At 42.6% G+C, this 24,775-nt stretch overlaps 2 protein-coding genes across 11 annotated transcripts in view; both read right to left on the bottom strand.

Annotated features, from left to right (window-relative positions):
- The window catches only part of MARVELD2 (MARVEL domain containing 2), a 30,695-nt gene extending 11,222 nt beyond the window's left edge, over positions 1–19,473 (bottom strand). For 2 of the 4 annotated variants that reach the window (XM_030844999.3, XM_030844976.3), the window contains exons 1-4: positions 19,224–19,355; positions 14,098–15,261; positions 12,272–12,307; positions 1,868–2,016 (exon numbers count right to left, since the gene is read on the bottom strand). In XM_030844999.3, the coding sequence (XP_030700859.1) occupies positions 1,868–2,016; positions 12,272–12,307; positions 14,098–15,246 (1,334 nt within the window). In that variant the 5' untranslated portion in view covers positions 15,247–15,261; positions 19,224–19,355. Of the gene's footprint in view, positions 1–1,867; positions 2,017–12,271; positions 12,308–14,097; positions 15,262–19,223; positions 19,356–19,421 lie in introns of those variants that run through there. The other 2 variants (XM_060295864.1, XM_030844992.3) reach the window with 2 other exon arrangements.
- A 373-nt stretch (positions 19,474–19,846) lies between these two features.
- The window catches only part of RAD17 (RAD17 checkpoint clamp loader component), a 31,631-nt gene continuing 26,702 nt past the window's right edge, over positions 19,847–24,775 (bottom strand). For 3 of the 7 annotated variants that reach the window (XM_060295856.1, XM_060295858.1, XM_060295859.2), the window contains 2 exons: positions 22,733–22,790; positions 19,847–20,581 (listed from right to left, as the gene is read on the bottom strand). In XM_060295856.1, the coding sequence (XP_060151839.1) occupies positions 20,314–20,581; positions 22,733–22,790 (326 nt within the window). In that variant the 3' untranslated portion in view covers positions 19,847–20,313. The remainder of the gene's footprint in view (positions 20,582–22,732; positions 22,791–24,775) is intronic. The other 4 variants (XM_060295857.1, XM_030844807.2, XM_060295860.2 and 1 more) reach the window with 3 other exon arrangements.

Below are 24,775 nucleotides of genomic sequence, written 5' to 3'. Positions count from 1 at the left end.
CGCTGGGGATGGAGAGCAAAAATATAGGGTTGTTAAAATGTGTTCAAACTTAAGAGATCAGCAACTTAAAATAATCACAGATAGATACATATATATATACAGTTTGCTATGTATAAACCTCATGGTAACCCAAACCAAAAATCTGTAATAGATGGGACTTCCCTGGTGGTCCAGTGGCTAAGACTCCACACTCCCAATGCAGGAGGCCCAGGTTCAATCTCTGGTCATGGAACTAGATCCCACATGCATACCGCAACTAAGAGTTCATGTGGCAACTAAAGATCCCGCATGCCACAATGAAGATACCACATGCCGCAACTAAGACCCGGTGTGGCCAAATAAATAAATATTAAAAAAAAAATCTATAATAGATACACACACAAAAAAGAGTGAGAAATCCAAACATAACACTAATGATAGTCATCAAATCATAAGGGAAGAGAGCAAAAGAAGAAGAAAGGAACAAAAAAGAACCATAAAAACAACTCCCAAACAATTAACAAAATGGCAATATGTACACACCTATGAATAATTATTTTAAATGTAAATGGACTAAATGCTCCAATCAAAAGACACAGAATGTTTGAAAGGAGTATTACTGAGCCATAAAAGAGAATGAATGTTATGTGGCAGGCTGGATGGGAGGGGAGTTTGGGGGAGAACGGATACATGCATATGTATGGCTGAGTCCCTTTGCTGTGCACCTGAAACTATCACAACATTGTTAATCGGCTGTACTCCAATACAAAATAAAAAGTAAAAAAAAAAAAAAGGAATGAAATCTTGCCATTTGCAACAACATGGATGGACCTAGAGGGTATCATGCTTGCTGAAATAAGTCAAACAGAGAAAGACAAATACTGTATGATTTCACTTACATGTGGAATCTAGAAAACAAAATAACTGAACAAACATAACCAAACAGAAACAGACTCATAGGTACAGAGAACAAACAGGTGGTTGCCAGAGGGGTGGGGGGTGGGGGAAGTGAAGCAATAGGTGAGGGAGATTAAGAGGTAAAAACTTTCAGATGCAAAATAAATGAGTCACAGGTACAACATGTACAGTATGGGGAATACAGTCAATAACTATGTAATATCTTTGTACGGTGACAGATAATAACCAGAGTTATCCTGGGGATGATTTTGAAATGTATAGAAATATACATTTCACTATGTTGTGCAGCAGGAACCAACAGTGCTGTAGGTCAATTATACTTCAAAAACAAACAGGCAAACTCATAGAAAAAGAGATTAGATGTGTGGTTACCAGAGGCGGGGGGAGGAAGTAGGGGGAGAGGGAATTGGATGAAGGTAGTCAAAACCTATAAACTTCCAGTTATAAGATAAATAAGTATTAGCGATGTAATGTACAACATGATAAATATAATTAACACTGCTGTATGTTACATATGAAAGTTAAGAGAGTAAATCCTAAGAGTTCTCATCACAAGGAAAAAATTTTTTTTCTATTTCTTTAATTTTTTATCTATATGAGATGATGGATGGTCACTAAACCTACTGTGATAATCATTTCTGGATGCATGTAAGTCAAATCATTATGCTGTACATTTCAAACTTATACACTGCTATAGGTCAATTATATCTCAATAAAACTGGAAGAAAAAAATAAACCGAAGTGATAACTTTTTCACTAAAACAAGAGGAATAGGAAATCAGCTTATTAGCTTATTCCTCAACGACCATACTGTACCTTCAATTCAATATACTACCTCCCAGGAAACAAACAACTGTTCAAATATAATTGACTTTAAGCAGAGTATTAACTTGTAGACAAACAGAAAAGAGAAAACCCAAATGGAACCTCTCTATTTTTACCTTGAAGAAGGACTTAGGTAGATACTCACGCCACATAGTCTGGCATCACGATTGGTTTCGGGATGTGGCCAGCAGGGATATGTCCGCTCAGTAGCTCAGGTTTCATTTTTGTTGCTCTCAGTTCTTTAAAATTAACTTCTTGGTCTCTCTGTCTGTCACAACCGGTGGCCATGTCACACTACAGTTAGAGAGAAAAAGAGGATTTATTTATAAATGAAGGCAGAAGAACAAACAAAAATCCCAACTTTATTCTTAGAAGAAACCTGGGGGGTGGGAGCAGGAGGAAGAAGAGTAGAGAGAGCAATCAACAATTTCCCTTCAGAATTACGTGTTTTATAGTCACAGAGTTGTTCAGAACACTTCTGTAACAGTTAAAGGAAACAGTGAGCTACGAGAGTATATAATAGATTAAACACCCTCTAATTCCAGTTGTGGGATCATCAAAGGTGGATGATGAAATGGTAAATGTGTCTTAAGTACATTTAAGACGTATACCCCAACTAACTGTAAAAGAACAGAAAATGTAGTTCAAAATAAGAAATTCAGCAATAAAAATGGAACAAGTCGGGCTTCCCTGGTGGCGCAATGGTTGAGAGTCCGCCTGCCGATGCAGGGGACACGGGTTCATGCCCCGGTCCGGGAAGATCCCACATGCGGCTGGGCCTGTGAGCCATGGCCGCTGAGCCTGTGCGTCCGGAGCCTGTGCTCCGCAGCGGGAGAGGCCACAACAGTGAGAGGCCCGCATACCGCAAAAAAAAAAAAAAAAAAAAGGAACAAGTCAACTTAAATGGAAAGAGAAAAAAATGACACCAGCAACTTGAGATGAATCAATTACAAGTAGCCACTAAGTAGGTCAGAATGGGGGACGAGTCACATTGTTTCATCATCTGAAAAAGACAGCAAGCAAAACCAAGGGAAGGGCGGTGGATGGCTTTACTTTCCCAGGTGTTCTTAACCTGCGGTTCCTTGAAGAGGTCTACGGGAATGCTGGAGACAGTGGTTTAAGTCACCTGGCTTCTACACTGGAGAGCTCCTAGAAGTCTCTGTAGGAAAAGGATCCATTCAAAGAGGGGGAAAGAACATGAGACAGAAATGCCCAAGGAGGAAGCATGGGGACAGACCTTAAGAGCTAAAATAGGGCTTCCCTGGTGGTGCAGTGGTTAATAAGCATCCACCTGTCAATGCAGGGGACACAGGTTTGAGCCCTGGTCCGGGAAGACCCCACATGTGCGGAGCAGCTGGGCCCGTGTGCCACAACAACTGAGCCTGCGCTCTAGAGCCCACGAGCCACAACTACTGATACTGCGTGCCGCAACTACTGAAGCCCACGCTCTAGAGCCCACGTGCCACAACTACTGAGCCCACGTGCCACAACTACTGAGCCCGCATGCCACAACTACTGAAGCCCGCGTGTCTAGAGCCTGTGCTCCGCAGCAAGAGAAGCCACCGCAATGAGAAGCCTGCGCACCACAAAGAAGAACAGCCCCCGCTCGCTGCAACTAGAGAAAGCCGGCGCGCAGCAATGAAGACCCAATGCAGCCAAATAAATGAATATTTTTTTTTAAAAAAAAAGAGCTAAAATAGCCAACAGGAGGGACGCGGAAGTGGAAGACCCAGGGGAGCCCACTCCAGAACGGGCAGGGCGAGGTGGATGTGCAGCTTTGGGGTTGGGAAAATAGTGCTTGGGGGCCCAACTAGGCAGCACCCAGAACACCAACCAAATTGGTGAGGCTGGTGGATGCCAGGAGAGGGGTTTCCGTGTTACACATAAAGGAGCAAGGTTCAGGGAGGTTCAGTAAATTCTCCAAGGTCTCAAGGCTCTGAGTGGAAAAGCCACAATGAAAACCCAGCACTTTTCCGGGAATTCCCTGGCAGTCCAGAGGTTACAGCTCCTCGCTCTTACGGCCGAGGGCCTGGGTCCTATAAGCTGCATGGCACGGCCAAAAAAAACCACCTAAAAACCAAAACCCAACCAACCAACCAAACAAGCCAGCACTTTTTTGGCTCGTTGATTCTTTAAATGAGCAACACGAGGAAACAGTTTACTTAAATGTATACCGCTCAATCCTAAAGCTAGAAATGAGTTTGTGATGGGGAGGGGGCGGGCAAAGCCATCCTGCTAGAGCATGTTGATCCCATGACACAGAAGAAAGCCCCCTCCACTCACCCCTTGGGGCTTCAGTCCATGCTCGCTGAATTAAACTCACTGAGCTAATAACTGAGCTGCTCGGGAGGGACCTGACTCCATTGAAAACAAAATATAAAACAAGATTTTAAAAAACCTTGCTCTTTACCTTGTCAGGCAGCTTTTAAAATCCTTTGTTTCCTGATTTCTCTACCTCTGAGGCTGCCTTTGAGTTCTGGTTTAACATTAGCTCATTCCAGAAACTACCAGCTGTTAACTCACCAAATAGCGCAGCCCACAGATCAGTGGATTAGTCGGATTAGACGTGGAGGCTGCTGACCTGCCATGGGGTAGGGCTACCAAGAGGGGAAGGTTGCACCCGAGGCGCTGGGTGAAAGGGGAACCAGGTCCCCTCGGCCAGAAAGGACGCCCAGCCATCGGCCCCAAACAGCAAGAACATGAGTGGGGAGCAGAAAACCCAGAGGAAAGGAGATCAAACAAGAGTATTTTAGGAAACATATTCTGAGGTCAGTATCTATCCCACTTTGTTCCTCGCTGGTCGGGATGCCATTTCTTCATCCTCATGAATTCTTTTATGTTTAATCTTGAAAATCCATCATGGTATTAAAATTAGGGGAAACTTTTTTGGCTTAAATGAGTGGATTTCCATTTCATGGCGTCCCTTTTTAGCTTCTAAGTATTTAACCATCCATTTCTCCCGCGGCTGCCTGAGGAGTGGCCAGGGAGCACACTGACTCCCTAGTCAGCAGCCCCAGGTGTCAGGCTCGGTTTTCCTGGTCAAAATCACGAATTCTACCCAGGTAGTCACGTTGTGGAGGAGAGTCCATATGAGTTTTCTCCCCCCTCAGGTAAAGTTTTTTGAAGCATAAACTATTCATTTTCCTTACTTGCCCATCTCTAATTCCAAGATTCACCTTTTAATATAAAAGGAGAGTTCTAAGAAGTCAGAATATTTCCACACAGACTATTTCACCTGCTTTACTTTTTTTTTTTTTTTCTGTTATTATGCTCTTAAAATTTTCTTTCACTCTTTTTGGGTGAACCTCACTGACCACCAGTGCAGAAAACCCTACTGGGGAAAAAATATCTAGAACTAGATATGACTCAAAAAATTAAAATCTCTTCGGTCCTTCATGGGAAGAAGGTAGTTGGGCTCCAGCCCTGGGACACACCACTTTCAAACAGTACTCCTGATTACAAACAAACGGCCCCAGATTTCATGACCTTTCTTTGCACCTAGCAAAAACCAGCCTTGTCAGCACATATAAGAAAAGCTTTACTATGAAGCAAGAGAAAGTAATTAAGCCATGGGGTAAGTACTGCTATGGATATAATTACTAAGTTTTCAAATTAAAAATGGGCTGAATGGGACTTCCCTGGTGGTGCAGTGGTTAAGAATCCCCCTGTCAATGCAGGGGACACGGGTTCAAGCTCTGGTCCAGGAAGATCCCACATGCCGCACAGCAACTAAGCCCGTGCGCCACAACTACTGAGCCTGCGCCCTAGAGCCTGTGTGCCACAACTATTGAGCTCATGTGCTACAACTACTGAAGCCCGTGCACCTAGAGCCCGTGCTCTGCAACAAGAGAAGCCACTGCAATGAGAAGCCCACGCACTGCAAGGAAGAGTAGCCCCTGCTCGCTGCAACTAGAGAAAGCCCATGCGCAGCAACGAAGACCCTACGCAGCCAAAAATAAAATTAATTAATTTTTACAAAATGGGCTGAATGAATACGCTGTCAAGTTAGAAACAGGGAGAGCCAGACATGTGTTTCAGGGTGCTTTTGTCCAATTTCTGATTCTCCTTCCCTTTGAGCGTATAGATGTAATGATGCATAGACCCCAATCCCAAACCCACACTATTACTTTTGATACCTAGATTAGATTTTGACTTTTCTAGTTTAGAAAAGCAATCTACTCAACATGTAGGGACTTATTAGAATTTGTTTCTTTCTCTGTTTGATCTTACTTTATATATATTATTTATTTTTTAAATGACCTTATTTGCTTTTTAAAAATTGTGTTCGTGAAAATACAAAACAAGAAGGGACAGCCTAGCTGATAGTTCCAGACAAGGGACAGGAAACTAAGTTCAGGGAGGGTAAGTAATTTCCCCTGAATCACAGAGTTAGTAGTACTCAAATTCAAATTTGCCTGATTCCAAAGTTTATCTTCTCTTCACCACACTACACTGCCCCTCCTGTGGTCATCTGCAAATTCTTCCCTACCAAGAAATGGGAAGGAAGCAGGGGAAAATCATACCCAATGAGAAGCTGGAGATTCAACCTTTCCTATAAGGTTCCCATTGGTAAGTCCAACAGAGGTTCCTCAATTAAGTCATGAGATTGCCTCTGTCTCTGAATACATTTAAATACGTTGATCCACAGTGACCCATCTCCCAGGAAAAGAGGCCTTTGAAAGGATGCTCTTTGCATTCTGCTCCCATATCTTGAACGAGCAGACGTTAACTGGACTGATACGATTCTCAAAGAGTCTTAGGAATGGGGATTCTAACTCCGCTAAGGTTATTCCCGATTATTCCAGGACCTCTCAGGATCTGAGATGCTGCAACACACCCTGGACATACTAGGCACCAGCCTTCCAGGGCAGCTGAAAAGACCTACCTAGAACTCTCCAGCAGATCTTCCTAATCCCGTACCACCTGCAGAAGCCGCAGCAGACTACCCCATCATTTGGGGCAACTTCCTCCAGCTCAGCCAAGCCCTTCAGGTTGACTCTACCCTGCACTTAATCCCCTTGGTAAGTCCCAGCACCTCAGGGACTGCTCAGAAGGCCCATAAGATCCATCCTGACCAAGAATGACCACCATTGCTGTGTCACTGCCACGCTGCAGCTTAGTGAGACAGTCCCACCCAGGCTGGTGCTGTGCAGTCAACATCCGCAAAAGGCATACCACCTTTAACCCCCACCAAGCAAAGAGATTCTTCTCTTGTGCCCCTGGAGATGTTCCGAAACATACTTCCTGATGTGAACATTCTGACTTCAGATTTTGATATCATCTGTTAACAAGAGTGTCAACTTTTAGAAAGTGAGTCTCCTTATATATTTTTTCTTATATGTTTTTAGGCCTCTTTTCCATTCTGAGCAATACTTCTAATCCAGATCCATTTTCTAAACCAAAGTCTGATTAAGTTTGATCTTTTCCCTGCAGTGAATTTTATTTTAGAACTCTTACTGGGCTGTGATGTAGCAAAGGTTATCGTTCCAGGTCAGGCTAAAATTTGTAAGTTTCCTAGTCAGTCCCTCTGAGGGAGTAGGATTTACCAGTGGATTATAGCAATATGGCAATCTTGAATGAGAGTATTGGCAATGATCTGCCAAAGCCATTCTTTTTTACACGGGCCTCTCACTATTGTGGCCTCTCCCGTTGTGGAGCACAGGCTCCGGACGCGCAGGCTCAGCGGCCATGGCTCACAGGCCCAGCCGCTCCGCGGCATGTGGGATCTTCCCGGACCGGGGCACGAACCCGTGTCCCCTGCATCGGCAGGTGGACTCCCAACCACTGCGCCACCAGGGAAGCCCTGCCAAAGCCATTCTTAACGATGACTCCGAGTTTAGAAGACTGCCCTCTCCATTTGGTCAAACTCACTTACGTCTCTGTACTAACACTGGAAGTCAGCCACAGGTTAGGGAATTTGCACTTAGATTTCAAACAAAGGGCAGTGTTATTAGTTATTTAAATATCAGCCTTATATTGCTTATCTCAATATTTGAAATGAGCATTTACTAACTTAACTTTTTTAAAACTTAAAAAAATTTGCATAGGTAATGTATAGACATAACGTATAATTCAAAAGGTCCAAAAGGATACATAATGGAAAGTAAGTCTCCCTCTTTACCTGTCCCCTCACAGTTAGCCAGTTACCCTCCTAAAGGCAACTACTATTTATCAGTTTCAAGTATATCTGATTTGTTTGTTTGTTTATTTATTTATTTATGGCTGCCTTGGGTCTTCGTTGCTGCACACAGGCTTTCTGTAGTTGCGGCGAGTGGGGGCTACTCTTCGTTGTGGTGCGCAGGCTTCTCATTGTGCTGGCTTCTCTTGTTGCGGAGCACGGGCTCTAGGTGCGCGGGCTTCAGTAGTTGTGGCACGTGGGCTCTGGAACACGGGCTCAGTAGTTGTGGTGCTCGGGCTTAGTTGCTCTGTAGCATGTGGGATCTTCCCGGACCAGGGCTCGAACCCATGTCCCCTGCATTGGCAGGCAGATTCTTAACCACTGTGCCACCAGGGAAGTCCCCTGATATGTATATTTCAGACAGCTTAAAACTGATGATCTATTTAGCTTACTGATTGTTAGTGTCACTGAGTCTAATTGAATTGTGTATCTTGAAGCAAAAAATGTTGAATAAATAAATGAACATTTAAAACAAATTAAACACAAGGGAATCAGGAAGTTAAAACAAAGTACAATAAAAATATAAACAAGGGCTTCCTTGGCAGTCCAGTGGTTAAGACTCCGTGGTTCCACTGCAGGGGCTCGGATTTGACCCCTGGTCAGGGAAGCTCCATATGACACAAGGTGCAGCCAAAAAACCCCACAAACAACCAAAATGCCCCCCCCCACACACACAAAGCAGCATTGCTCTAATGCTATGAACAGTGTGTAAATTGTAGAGGTTTGTAACATTAGGTCCACACTGCACTGTGAGAGAGTAACTCTTCAGTATTCTGTAGACCAGCTAATCCCAGCCTCACTCATCCCACGCCTGGTCAGTCAGAACTGATCAGATATCTCTTGATTTCTAACGATTTATGGATATCCAAGAAAACCACAGTAGAGCTCAACTGTAATTCAGATGACTTTACATACGTGTCAGAAATCATTTAAGGACTTCCCCGGTGGCGCAGTGGTTAAGAATCTGCTTGCCAATGCAGGTTTGAGCCCTGGTCCAGGAAAATCCCACATGCCATGGAACAACTAAGCCTGTGTGTCACAACTACTGGGTCTGCGCTCTAGAGCCTGTGAGCCACAATTACTGAGCCCGTGTGCCACAACTACTGAAGCCTGTGTGCCTAGAGCCCATGCTCCGCAACAAGAGAAGCCACTGCAATGAGAAGCCCGTGCACCGCTAAACCCCTGCTCGCCGCAAGTGGAGAAAGCCCAAGCACAGCAATGAGGACCCAACACAGCCAAAAAAGAAAAAAAAAAAGGGCTTCCCTGGTGGTGCAGTGGTTGGGAGTCCGCCTGCCGCTGCAGGCGACACGGGTTCGTGCCCCGGTCCGGGAGGATCCCACATGCCGTGGAGCGGCTGGGCCCGTGAGCCATGGCCACTGAGCCTGCGCGTCCGGAGCCTGTGCTCCGCAACGGGAGAGGCCACAACAGTGAGAGGCCCGCGTACCGCAAAATAAAAAAATAAAAAATAAAAACCACTGTTAAATTCAGCATTTAATAATGCTGAATTTGAGACATTATCATTCATAAATTGATCTCCTGAGATGTCATAGAAACACAAATCTCTAAGCAAGTTAGTTTAATTTTGTACTTCCTGCTGGCTTCCTCTCTCTCATACTCTACTAATCTTTCATCTGTGTTTTTCTTTTTCACCAGATTTGTAAGCCCCTGGAAAATGGAGATAATGCCATTGTTGTATCCATATCACTGGCCCACAGCCTGTGACATGTTTGTTCAATGAATGAATGAATGATGACAGCAATGTATTAATTATGATCGCTTGGATAGGCTGCCGTTCATCCACTTAATAAATTCCATATTTCAGCATGAACAAAACATTTTCAAGTAATATTTGTATGTTACAACATAGAGAATAAAGTTAAAAAGAACCTCATCAAACGTATTTTCAAAACGAATGCACTTAACCAAAAAGAACTTATACAAATCAGCAACCCAATAAAAAAAACCTGGACAGGATACGAACAGACAGTTAATAGGAAGAAAATGCAAACATATATATATGAAAAATGCTCAACCTCACTCCTGATAAGAGACATGCAAATTATAACTACGTTAGTACCGTTTTTCACCTATCAGGTTGATAGATGCTAACAAATTTCCTGACACTGTGTTGGTCAGGGTGTGAGGAAGCCTGTAGTGCTGTTGGGGGTGGGAATTGGTAGAATTTCTATTGGGCAATCTAGCAGTCAAAACAAAAATGTACACCGCTTTTCATCCAGAAATTCACTTCTCAGAATTTACATTTCAGGTGTACTTGTACTGGGTTGGTGAAACAGTTCGTTTGTGTTTTTCTGTATCATCTTACGGAAAAACCCAAACAAACTTTTTGGCCAACCCAATACATATACAGAAGGAAGTATTTATTCATATGTATAAGGTTATTCACTGTGGCACTGTTTTTAATAGTGAGAGATTGGAAACAGGTTAACATACGATAAATTATGGTACATCCATAAAATGCAACACTTACGTAGTTGTAAACCAAAAATTTTCTATGTACTACCTTAGAAATATATTAAGTGAAAAAAATAAGGGACATAACAGCATGTATGGTATGCTACCATTTGTGTAAAAGAGGAAGGAAAGCAAATATATATATGTGTGTGTATATATATATGTACATATCTCTCACACAGGATACTGGTAACACTGGTTGCCTCCACAGGAGAACTGGGAAGCCATGGTACAGGATGAAAGAAGACTCTGTGTGAGAGACCTTTTTGAATTTTGATCCAAGGGAATATACTCCGTTTTCAGAGAAACAAACAAACCCAAAGGCTGGATTCTTAACTTCTTGCTTAGAAATAATGCCCAATATCTTAAAAAAGAACTTTTCAATGAGGTAAAATTATGATTATTAAAATACATTAAATTATTACATATATGTAAATAATTATAACCACAGCATCTTAGTTAATCTTCTCAAGCAATCTTGTGAGGTAGAAATTATTATTATTCCAATTTTACGGATGAAGGAACCAAGGCCTGGGAAGGTTAAGTACCTTGTCTACTGTCATGCAGTTAAGTAAATTGTGGAATAGGGATTTCTTTCCCGACACAACAAAATTTGGCATCTGAAAGCAAGGTGAGAAGAATAGGAAATAATGGGGAAGAACTTTAAAGAGACTGAAGAAAATTTGGGAGAATCACCTTTATTAAAAAATAAATAAATAGGGCTTCCCTGGTGGCGCAGTGGTTGAGAGTCCGCCTGCCGATGCAGGGGACGCAGTTTCGTGCCCCGGTCCGGGAAGATCCCACATGCCGCGGAGCGTCTGGGCCCCGTGAGCCGTGGCCGCTGAGCTTGCGCGTCCGGAGCCTGTGCTCCGCAACAGGAGAGGCCACAACAGTGAGGCCCACGTACCACAAAAAATGTAAAAAATAAATAAATTAGGGACTTCCCTGGTGGCGCAGTGGTTAAGAATCTGCCTGCCAATTCAGGGGACACGGGTTTGAACCCTGGTCTGGGAAGATCCCACATGCTGCGGAGCAACTAAGCCCATGCACCACAACTACTGAGCCTGTGCTCTAGACCCACGTGCCACAACTACTGAAGCCCGCGTGCCTAGAGCCTGTGCTTTGCAACAAGAGAAGCCACCGCAATGAGAAGCCCGTGCACCACAATGAAGAGTAGACCTGGCTCGCCGCAACTAGAGAAAGCCCGTGTGCAGCAACGAAGACCCAACGCAGCCAAAAATAAATAAATAATAAAATTTTTTTAAAAATTAAATTTAAGTATGTAAGGAGAACCAACTAGGTTCACTGTAGAAGCTTCATTTAACACAATTAAAAGATACTTCAAATAGCCTTGTCTGATTTGGTCCTCTTAGTATTAGAAAAAAGCTGAGGAACTTCCCTGGCGGTGCAGTGATTAAGAATCCACCTACCAATGCAGGGGACATGGGTTCGATCCCTGGGCTGGGAGGATCCCACATGCTGCGGAGCAACTAAGCCTGTGTGCCACAACTACTGAGCCTGCGCTCTAGAGCCCACGAGCCAGAACTACTGAGCCCGCGCACCACAACTATTGAAGCCAGCGTGCCTAGAGCCCGTGCTGCACAACAAGAGAAGCCACCGCAATGAGAAGCCTGCATACCGCCATGAAGAGTAGCCCCCACTCGCCGCAACTAGAGAAAGCCCACGCAAGCAACGAAGACCCAACACAGCCAAAATGTAAATAAATAAAATTTTAAAAAGAATAAAAAAAAAAAGAAAAGAAAGCTGAAAGTCGTATTATGAACTTAATGCAACAGATACACTTTTACAGACAGATGGTCTACTCTATAGATAAACAGGTAAGAGAGAAAATTATTTAACAAATCTAGAGATAAAATATAACGTGAGCTTTACTCTTACCATTTTCCTTTTCGATGGCAATGACTGCTCATTTATCTGGAACAAAAAGAGTTAAAATGACTTTTCAGAGGTGTGTGAAGCTACTTTGCAAATATTTTTGTCCATTTGCATCTATAGCCCAATCTCAACTTTACAGATGTTGATTCTCTACCGTACACATGATCCTCCTACTCTTTTGGCCACGTTTTCATGGGCCAGTGGAGAACCAGAGGAGGAGGGATAACTGTGATTCCCTGTCAATCAGGAGCAGAAAGCAGAGTTGGAAATATGGAGATAGTGGTGACTCTTATGTGAGTTGTTCTGAATTACCTAGATTTTATTTATTCTTGGTTCCTATTACCTTGCACAATTAAAGAGTTTGGGATGGTTAAATTATAAAATTAATAGAAAAAAGCTATATGCCATTGTGTATTTTAACATTTAGGAAGTTACAGCAACACACAAACAGGAATCATAGGTGACTCAAGTTTAATTAACCATTATGTGAAGTCTTATAAAAACAAATTTTTGTTGAGAAAAGGAAAAGAAATAAAAGTACTGTTTATAACAGTCATATTCATGTAGAATTTGAAATGATATTAAGAACTCCATTGTTATTAAACTTACATAAAATTATAAGGAAGTGTGTGCTTCACTATCTGGATTTCACACTGATTAGAATTTAAAGTTCCTTACTTTGTATACACAGATGTAAATTAAAAAAATAGGTGGTGCAATGGTTAAGAATCCGCCTGCCAATGCAGGGGACACAGCTTTGAGCCCTGGTCCGGGAAGATCCCACATGCCGTGGAGCAACTAAGCCCATGCACCACAACTACTGAGCCTGCGCTCTAGAGCCCACGAGCCACAACTACTGAGCCCACACGCCACAACAAGAGAAGCCACCGCAATGAGAAGCCCACGCACGTACCGCAACGAAGGGTAGCCCCCGCTCAACTCAACTAGAGAAAGCCTGCACGCAGCAACGAAGACCCAATGCAGCCAAAAATAAATTAATTAAATAAATAAATTTTAAAAAAATGCTTACAGTGCTGAGACAAATTTTTAGAAACAACTTGAATCTATGTCAAATTCTAGGAAGATAAATATATTTCATGACACTAGAGTATGGGGTTCTGTACAGAACACATAAGGTACCTATTATAAAGTTAGTCAAGTTTTTTGCTGTTATGAATATGATTAAAAAAATACATAGGTCAGTGAGTAAATACGTAGGTTATTGAGTATATAAGGAAGGATTTTATTTTTAGCTATAGTTTTGCCCAATATACACCATCCGCCATTGTACCTAGGAAGTCTTTGGAAAAGTGGGGAAAAAAATGCACGGTATAGTTGACTTAAAATTAAGAAAATATTTAAGGTAATACTGACATTTTCAGAGGCACAGGAAATTCTACTACACACTCCTCCTCCTTAGAAGAAAGCAAAACATCAACTTATTTCAGGGAATAATGATGTTAGCAGAACATACTCTAACATTTTTGCTACCATTCCAAAAAAAATATTTTTAATAGGGCTTTTATATAATCTTATGCAGGTATTATCATCATTTCTTCTTTGCAGAAATTCAGTAGTTGTTTTCCCCTTAAGTGTCAGACAGACAATACTGCAACCGACAAACTATATATTGTATTACACATCTGGGGTCTACCTGCAACATTCTACAAATGACACACCAGAGTGGGTTATCCTGGTCAGAGCATGTCAGATGCTGAGTGGGGCCTTTTGAACTTCAGACCCTTAAAAACAACAAAAACTTTGTTTTGACAACTATACATATTTAAGGAGTAACAGAAAGAAAGAACAAAGATCACGAAATCCCTTACCTCCTGTTGCTCCATGAATTCCCTACGTCTTCTAGCCGCCTCGTGCCTCCATAACTTTAGGCAAACCAAAGCTCCAATGAGATAAACAATCATGGTGACAAAGAGGAAGATCATTGCTGCTATCTGTCCTCCTTCCACCCGGCACAACGCTGCATTCACTGGCGTGTTAAATAATGGATAGTAGCAGAGTCCACCTCGGTTGGTATCATTCACATAGACTATGGCTGCGGCCATGTACAAGATAAACAAGGAGATGTTAATTCCAAATTCAGTTAGGGGCCACCAATTTGAGTCCAAAAGAATGGTCCGATAATACATGGACATGCCAAGCACCAGAATAATGATGGTGGTGACCCAAGCCAATCCAGCAACCACAAGCACAAAAGCGGTTTTGGGGCCACTATAGTAATAGCCCCCATACATGCTGCCCAGGCCACCAACGCCTCCCATGCCATAGGGCTGTGAATATCCGAACAGGTTATACCACTCGCTGTCCTTGTGAATGTACGCCGTGACACAAGCGAAGACACCGGCCCCCAGAAGCAGCTCCACCACGCCCAGAATCCGCAGCAGGCCTGCCCAGGACTTCATGTAGGAATACCTCAGGTGATACTCCTCCACCTTCTCGCTGTAGGTTCGGGCTGTGTGTGTGCGTCGGCTTAGGGATCCGTAGGGATCGTGGGGAAACATTGCCTCGGCCTCTTTCCGGGAACGAAAGCTGCCTTCTGACCCGCCCTGAGGATCTTCGCAGGAGTTGGGGGGTGAACAGTGGTTTGGTCTTGCAGGAGAGGCTGGAGGTGAACACTCCACTCCATCGGAGATGTATCTGATGTCTGACACCCGCTTATCCCACTCTGGGTCTTTTTTCTTCCCTCTGAAGAAGTTCTTCCAGGACTCAGGGACAAAGCGCCTTACAGGCTTGAGATCTGGTGCTACGGCCGGTTCCTCTGTGTCACCTGAGTAGAATTCTGGGCCGAATGGTGGCTGTAATGGGAGAGGGGGTGGTGGCAACGGATCAGCGCTCACAGCCAGCTCACTGTCGTGAAGAGTCTGGAAGGTTCTTATGGTGCCATCTTGATAGTCTGAGTCCCTTGGGACCTCATCGTAGTGCCTGTCCCGATTCCTGGATCTTCCGTCATTTGACAACATTTGTGATGTTCACACCTGGGGCCGAGATTAAAGTTATCACTTATGCTTAGTTATTTATCCTTTCAATGATGCTGGTTTTATTCACTTAGTAGCAAATGATCACATTCAGGAAACCAACATGATCATATCTAATTATTATGATATATAAAAATGACAACATAAATTATGTACACTTTAAACATGGGTAACAATTATGTTAGCCAGGGATCTACTAATCATTCTATGAGATTTTAAGGGCAATCAAACTTTTAAACCTTCGCTCTTGATTAAAACATAAGTTGAATTTACCTATGAGCCCTTTAACAACAAAATGCAAAAAACCAAAAATGAGACTAAATTTTAACAATACAGGATGCTAACACACTCCAAGGAAGAGTCCTGTCCTCAAATATCTAAATCAACATATTTAAGGGTCGACATACCAAAATGTGATGGGTCAGCAAATACTCTTCACTTTCATTAACTCAAGTCTGCTTTGGAATGGCCCAGGAGAAGCAGTCTGATAAACACAGGGAGTGGAGAGTCCCTTTCTTTTCTAACTCGGGAAGTCACGTTACGGGAGTTGCTTCTTCCACTCTAATAGTATAACACTTGATACTAGATATAAAAAAATTGAAATCTCAGAAAAAAAAAAATCACCAAAGGCTAAGTAAGATTCCCTGAAAGTACAGCACAGAGCCACAGCAATGGCCATGGACATCACTCTTTCCAGACCAATTATTTAAAGGTGACTTGCTGTTGCCATGGAAAGACTCAAAAAGTATCTTACAGGGTATTCAATCCACCTGAAAAATAAAGCATAGAAAAAGCACTTTTTATCAAACCTGTTGATTTCCTTCATGAAATCAATAACCTGGACATGTATGTAAAAAGGAAACTATTTGCTAATATAACTACTATGTTTAAGGCACAATGATTTTCTCCCTCAAACTGCTCATGAGTATTTACTGAAGACTCGCTGGACACATGGCATTGTACTTGGCACTATAAAGGTCTCAAAATTAAAGCTGGTAATCCCACCTTTACGGTGTTGAACAATTTAGAAATTCCTAAGGCTTTGTTTTGTTTTACTTTGTAAAATGGAGATCTATCACTCAACAAGTATTTACCGAGTGCCTGCCATGCACCAGGCTTGCTGAAGATGTATCAGTGAACAAAGCCAATGGAAATCCTTGCCTTCATGGAGCTTAAATTCCAGTGGGGGAGCGGGGGTGACAAATGATAGATAAAGCAAGTGAAATATATCAGATGCCAAGGAACAAAGTTAAGAAAGAGGATAAGAAGTACAGTATGGACAGGGTGTTATAATTTTAAACAGAGTGACGAGGGAAGTCTTCAGAGAGAACATGACATCTGAATATAGAAATGAAGGAAATGAGGGAGGAAGCCAGGCAGGTATAAGGGGTAAGTGTTCCACACAGATGGAACAGCTTGTGTAAAAGCCTTAAAGTGGGAGTGCCTGGCATGTTCGAGAACTGTTAAGGAATGGAGGCAGCAGCAGGGTGAGTGAGAGGGTGAGTAGTAGAATTGAGGCCATCTGAAACATTAGGGCTTAAAAATCATTAGAGGGACTTACCTGGTGGTGCAGTGGTTAAGAATCCACCTGCCAATGCAGGGGACACGGGTTTGAGCCCTGGTCCGGGAAGATACCACATGCGCGGAACAACTAAGCCCCTGCGCCACAACTACTGAGCCTGTGCTCTAGAGCCCTTGAGCCACAACTCCTGAGCCTACGTGCCACAACTACTGAAGCCCACACACCTAGAGCCCGTGGTCTGCAACAAGGGAAGACACCACAATAAGAAGCCTGCGCACTGCAATGAAGAGTAGCTTCTGCTCGCCACAACTAGAGAAAGCCCGCGTGCAGCAATGAAGACCCAATGCAGCCAAAGATAAATAAATAAAATAAATTTTAAAAATAAATAAAAATCATTAGAAAGATTTAGGCTTCTACTGGGAGTGAGAAGCCACTGGAAAATTTTCAATAAAGGTCTGACATGATATGACGTATTTTAACCAGATCACTCTGGGTGCTCTGTTAAGAGTACCTTCCAGGAGAAAAGGGTGAAAAAAGGGAGACTCGCTAGGAGGCCACTGAAATACAGTTGACGCTTGACCAACACAGGGGTTAGGGGCACCAACTCTCTTCGCAGTCAAAAACCCAAGTGTAACTTTATAGTTGGTAATATGTAGCTGTGGTCCCGAATCCACGGATTCAACCAATTGCAGACCACACAGCACCGCAGTACACATTTATTGAAAAAAAACCCCCAAAACGCATATAAGCGGACCCCTGCAGTTCAAACCTGTGTTGTCCAACTGTAATCCAATGGACCATGGTGGTAGCAACGAAGATAGCAAGAAGAGGTTACACTCTATGTTCAGGGAATTAAACATTTTTATTTTAGAAATTTCCAAACACAGTAAAAAGTGGAAAGAACAGTATTATGAGCCCTTATGTGCCCATCAACCACTTTCAATTATCAATTTATGACCAATCTTGTTTCGTCTATACCCTCTACGGTATTCCTTTTGTCAATAGATTACTTTAAAGCAAATCCCAGACACCAGATCATTTCATCTGCAACATTTCTCCAACCCTCCAGCTTAGTCCTGGGAGAAGCAGCCTGAAGAGAGTCTGAGATACCTGTTAGAAGTCCAGGTAAAGCTATCAAGTAGGCAGTCTACCCACAGAAGTGTATATACTACCACAGACTAAATACAATCACCTGGGGGTGGAGATGGAGAAGAGGTCTAAATTCTAGGGTCTTCTAATGGGCCACTCCAATTTTAGAGAATTAACTGTGAGTCCCAGCATGGTGCCCAATGCAAAGCAGGAGAAAAAAATTTAGTACAGAAAAAAATTTCTATAATGATAGCAATTAAAAGTTACTTTTTTGTCTTTCATCGTTTTATCTGTTGTCTAAAAACATTTAAATTCTAGGAATGCATAGTACTACTATAATTCTTGAAATATGTTTTCCTAAAAATAGTAGAGGCAAAAGCACAACAAATAACTTTAGCAAGTTTTACATATCCTTCAATATCTTTGATATACAGGCATTTAAAGGACACCGGTTGCTTAATTAAACTCACTGGCAAAAGTATGCTTCACTATAATGGATTTAATTCATGCTCACCTGTGAAATGTGACTTATTTGAATTAGATCACCTTATCAGTGTTTATATAAAAAGCCAAAATTACAAATTTGAAGAATTGTGGAATAGCAAATTATGTGATTTTGGAAGGGAATAATGGTCAGTTGTATTTTACCACAGTTCAATGTCTGGATACCCCTAGCATCTCTCAGGGTGTCACTGAGAGTCCACTTAGAATCAGCACGCTGAGGCAGAGCTGGTCTTTGTTTTGTTCCAGCCCCCGGGGCCCGACTCCATTCTGTTGACACACAAATCTCCGAAAGTCAAAGCTGTGGGAGGAGAAATGGTTCTCCCCAGCGAAGTGTTACAGGAATCCAGTTGGTCACCTTTACACCAACAGAATCACCACTAAGCTGGCTTTAAAGTTTTGCTGGCCCCGAGAAAGGGGCCGATTTCAGACGTTTCTGGGTTTCCAGGGGGATGGGAAATCCCCTGCGCTCTGAACTGAACCCTCGAGCGAGTGCCCGGGAATACAGAGCATCCTCGTCCGGGGTCCCTCCCCAGGTCGCGGCTCGGCGCTACGTCCCCGACCCACCAACTTCACTCAGTACTCAGCTCTGCCCACCCAGGTGCGCGTCTCCACGTCAGAGGGAAAATACACTCTTCGTCTCCCGAAATTGTCCCCAAAGTGGCCGGAACTAAATCGGGCCGGACGTGCCCAGCTCGGGATAACCCCGCGCCCGGAAGGACCGGGGCTTCGCGGCCGGGGGTGGGCGCGTCTCGCGCGGCACCTGTGTCCGCCGAATGAAACCTGGCCGGCCGAGGGGCCCTCCAGCCTCCCAGGCGCCCCGCTCTCCCCGGGGCCCCGCACCCCTTACCGCGTCGGCCTCCGGCCTCGGGCGCAGGTAGTGGCCGGCAGCGCAGCGAGCGCGCCGTTCCTAGGGGCCGAGGGACGCCGAGGGCTACCCCAGACGCCGCGCGCCTGCCCGGGGTCCGCCGGTCCCTCCCTGGGGTCCGCCGGCCCCTCCCCGCCCACGCCCCGGTCACGTGGGCCCCACCCCTGGCGCCCAGCTCACCTGCGCAGCCGCCGGGAAGTGCGCGCCCGCCGCCCGCGGCTCTGAAACTGGGATTGGGCGCCGGGGGCGGGGCCGGGCCGAACTGAACTTCGCCCCGCCTGGCTTTGTCAGGCCCGGACTGTCGCCTGGGGCTCGGGCGGGTCGGTGCCCTCACCCCCACCGCACCTCAAGGCAACAGCTAGGAGAGCTCTGGAAAGGTTGTTAAAGGTGAGAGCAAACCCTCCGGAAAGTTTTCTTCGCAAGGTTGCAATCCCCCTCCTTTCTATTTTTGAAAAAGTTTGGCACTGGATGAAGGAGACTTGCGTACTATGACCAGTGACACATGGCAGACCGTGCGTGTTAAGAATCATTGAAGGACAGGAGAAACAAAACAGAACAAATTCAACATTTTAATTTTGATATAAATTATGTAAATAGTTTCCAGAAAGTATCTAAAATATTCCACTGTACAACATATAAAAATGGTATCGGAAGAAGCTAGAGACCAGAGAGAAATTGTGAATAAGGCACAAAGTTTATTTACACTCTTAATTGCATCCTAAACTGTTTTATAATTCTTATTTACAACCCACAGAGTTTATGTATTCTGAATTATTCCTTCACATTTTCTGATATTTGGCATAATGTTCAAACACATTTCATACACACTGACCTCTCCCAACATCACTCACAAGGCTAAATAAATACTAGAGAAAAAGATTAAGAGATTATTTGAAGGTTTGATCTTCTATTTACTTCAACATGACAGAAATCAGTTCTCTGTGCTGAAATACTACAAGAGTGAAGAATTAACAAACTAATTCACCTGAAAAGTCTATTATCTCTGTTCAAGTACCACTGAATAAAACGAATATGAATCTGTCAAGTAACAATCTCATGGGCAGGCTGCTTTCTATGTCTCATCACTCTCATAGTCTTCTATTATCATGTCTTCCTCTTCCATGTCTCTCTGGGCTGAAAAGGGCTGAGGCTGGCTGGCAGGCAGTTCACTCCCACTATCCTGACTCAAAGGAAGAGACCAGGTTTCAGGTTCAGCTGTCTGAGTGCGTTCACCCAGCGCTTCCTCTGCAGGTTGCCCTCCACCAATCTGGGCTTCATCTCCACTGTCCAGGTCTGTCATTCCATGCTCCCTGTCAGTCAGGGCTTCCATTTTCAATCTGCTAGATGCATAACACAGGCATTAATAATAATCAAAGGAGGGGATTCCTTTAAATTACACCATGAGTGTGGTGATTATGAAGCCCTCTCCTGTAGTCTCTCATTTACCTTCCTTGTGCTGTTTAGCCAGGTGGACCGGTTTATTTAACAATATAAACAAAACTAAAAAGTAAATGACAAACTGAATAAATCATTACAACTTATAACACAACCAAGTTAATTAATATCTTTAGTAAAGATTTCTTACAAAAAGAAAGAATTAAATGGAATAGGAAAACAGACATAAAACATGTACAGATAGCTTACAGAAGAATGGTTACTAAATAAATTGCTCAACCTAATTTGTAATTTTAAAATGGAAATTAATATTGTCATCTTTCAAACTGGTAAAGACCTTTTAAAATAATAAAACCCAGTGGTGGTACGAGGAGAAAAGAACATGCTGAAACACTGTTAAGTGGGCATAAGATTGGCAAAATATTCTTGGAAGCAATCTGGCAATATAGAGCAAAGGTGTATATCCATTGATCCAGCAATTTTATTTCTAGGAATTCATCCTACATAAATAGTATTTGATATGCATGATGATTTAGCTTCAAGGAAGGCTGTGACAACAAAAGCTGGAAACAAGCTAAATGTACAAAACCAAGGTGTAGGAGGACTTCCCTTGTGGTCCAGTGGTTAAGAATCAGCCTTCCAATACAGGGGATGCGGGTTTGAACCCTGGTCGGGGAACTAAGATCCCACATGCCACGGGGCAACTAAGCCTGTGCGCCACAACTAGAGAGAAGCCTATGTGCCACAACTAGAGAGAAGCCCTCGCGCTGTAACGAAAGATCCTATGTGCCACAACTAAGACCGAACGCAGCCAAAAATAATAAATAAAACAAAACAAGGTGTAGGTTCAATTATAGGAAATTATGCAGCTATTAAATAGCAATATTAAATGTTAAGTTTAAGTATTAATATTCAATATTATCAATATAAATCAAAGATTATGTTAAAATGGTCACTAATGTTAAAATGGTCACTATAAATGAAAGACAACAGTACTAGTCATTGTGATAAGTAGCACTGACAAATCCTGCCTCCCAATTCAGATCAAGTAGCTGAACCAGTAATAAAACACTGACTCCCATTCTTTTAATTACATCTTAGGAGGAAAAAGACAATAGAAGACAATGGTCTTCCCTTGATTTTGATGTCATAATCTTGTGGGGAAAGGAGCCAGTGAAAACAGCTGGTCCTTCTTTGATTCAGAGGGAAGTGAGGAGAAAAGGGAAGTTTATAAAAGGTTTGAGCCCTGATCACATCCCAGTGGGATGATGCTGTAAGATCCATCCATCACTGTATTTCTGTAAAAGGAAAGATGGGCTCCCAATAGCTAAGTCATTATAAGGAAGAAACCATTAACACTACAAAGGCCTTTACTGAATCTATGAAGGCAGAGGGAAAAAAAGCCCAGATAAGCTAGTTTTCCATTTGGGACCAGGAATAGGAGAACTAGTAGAAGGGGTAATAGATGCCATTTCTATCATTTACTTTTATCCTTGCAACCAGGAAGCAAGCACTTTTTAACCTTTTTTAGAATACCTGAGTGCATAATTTAACCTTACAAATAAGCCAAGTAGAAATGAACTACAAGCACTGTGTTAATCACTGATATTAGGCCAGAAGCCATTTTGCAATGGAATGAACAGTATAGATGTAGATTTATCTCTCTCTCTATTTTTTTACTTGTCTGAATTTTCTGTGATAAAGAAATAAAAAAGACAGTGCTCTTTTGAGGTAGTTCCTGATTATTGCAGTCTCCAAATATAGGCTAAGAACACCTCTTGGCATGAAAGCTGAAAAGGGGTTTTCAGCTATGCAAAATTTGTTGAACTCAAGGATTTTAAAGATTTCTCTGTCTCTGTGATTCAATGATTCTGTCTAGCCTAATAGTCCATTCTGAGATGGTGAAAATAGCTGTTACATGTAATATATATAATAGATGGGTCTACAATGCAATCATATGGTCTCTGATCACTAGTACAACATGTATTTCTTGGCCTTTACAGATAACATTTATTGACTGTATAATGAATAAATACATAAGGTATTTGGTGGTTATTTCAGTAACAGCTCTTTGAAAATTAAAATGATCAGCTTACCTTCCAAAGTGTCGCTTCAGAGGAAGTCTTCCAATATCCTGGATAAAAGAAATCTGAGCTAAAAGAGATTTTTAAAAAGCTTTAAATAGACATTTCTCCAAAGAAGAATGGCCAAAAAGCACATGAAAAGATGCTTAAAGTCACAAATTGTTAGGAAAATGCAAACCAAAACCATGAGATACTATTTCACACCCCTTAGGATGGGTATTATCAAAACACCCCATAAAACAACAAGGTTTGACAAGGACGTGGAGAAAGCTGTAGAAATACAAAATGGTGTAGCTGCTGTGGAAAATGGTAAGGTAGTTCCTCAAAAAACTGAAAACAGAATTACTATATAATCAATTCCACTTCTGGGTATACACCCAAAAGAATTGAAAGCAAGATCTCGAAGAAACATCTGTATATCCATACTTATAACAACATTATTCATAACAGTCAAAACGTGGAAGCATATATATATATGTATAGCTGATTCACTTTGTTATACAGCAGAAACTAACACACCATTGTAAAGCAATTATACTCCAATAATGGTGTTAAAAAAAAAAAAGTGGAAGAAACTTGTGTCCAAAAACAGATGAATGGATAAACAAAATGTGGTAAATATATACAATGTAATATTATCCAGCCTTAAAAAGGAAGGAAGTTCTGACACATGCTATAACATGGATAAACCCTGATGACATGCTAAATGAAATAAGCCAGTCACAAAAAGACAAATATTGTATGGTTGCACTTAAGTGGGTACCTACGGTGGTCAAATTCATAGATAGAAAGTAGGTAGTGTTGGACTTCCCTGGTGGCACAGTGGTTAAGAATCCATCTGCCAATGCAGAGGACACAGGTTCGAGCCCTGGTCTGGGAAGATCCCACATGCCACGGAGCAACTAAGCCTGTGTGCCACAACTACTGAGCCTGTGCTCTAGAGCCCGTGAGCCACAACTACTGAGCCCATGTGCCACAACTACTGAAGTCCATGTGCCTAGAGCCTGTGCTCCACAACAAGAGAAGCCACCACAATGAGAAGCCCACGCATCACAACAAAGAGTAGCCCCTGCTCGCCGCAACTAGAGAAATCCCGTGTGCAGCAACGAAGACCAAACACAGTCAAAAATAAATAAATGAAATAAATACATTTTAAAAATAAAATAAAATAAAAAGAAGTAAAGGGAGCTATAATGACAATGACTCATCAAATAGGGAATATCAGTAAAGAGAAGGAAATTGCAAAAAAGAACCAAATGGAAATTCTGGACTTGAAAAGTACAATAACCAAAATGAAAAGTCCACTGCAGGGGCTCAATAGTAGATTTGAACTGGGAGAAGAAATAATCAGTAACCTGGAACATAGACTGATAGAGATTATGCAATCAAAGAGAAAACAGAATGAAACGTGAGATACCTGTAAGTATTCTAACAAACACTAATGGAGGACTAGAAAAGAGGACAGAGAGAAATGAGCAGAAGAAACATAAAATGTCTGAAATGACATAGTAAAGTGAAAGAAATGGGATAAAAATTGATGAATAAAAAGAAAAGCCAAGGGCTTTCCTGGTGGCACAGTGGTTGAGAGTCCGCCTGCCAATGCAGGGGACACAGGTTCGAGCCCTGGTCAGGGAAGATCCCACATGCCTCGGAGCAACCAAGCCCATGTGCCACAACTACTGAGCCTGCGCTCTAGAGCCCGTGAGCCACAACTACTGAGCCCGCATGCCACAACTACTGAAGCCCGCGCGCCTAGAGCCCGTGTTCCACAACAAGAGAAGCCACCGCAATGAGAAGCCCGCACACCGCAAGGAAGAGTAGCCACTGCTCACCACAACTAGAGAAAGCCTGTGTGCACCAAAGACCCAACACAGCCAAAAATAAACTAAAAAAAAAAAAAAGTCAGACCACAAGACAAAAAAAAAAAAGCCAGAACATCCTATTTTTGACTAAATTTTATAAACCTTCAAAAGTCTGCAAATCAAACACTACCTTACCTTTTTAAAAATCCACTACACAATATGACTAGGATTTTTAAAAAACAGCTTTTTGATA

Source organism: Globicephala melas, chromosome 3 (genome assembly GCF_963455315.2).
Source record: "Globicephala melas chromosome 3, mGloMel1.2, whole genome shotgun sequence".
NCBI lineage: Eukaryota > Metazoa > Chordata > Mammalia > Artiodactyla > Delphinidae > Globicephala > Globicephala melas.
Note: the sequence above shows the minus strand (reverse complement) of the source record. Positions and strands in the feature narration are given on the sequence as shown.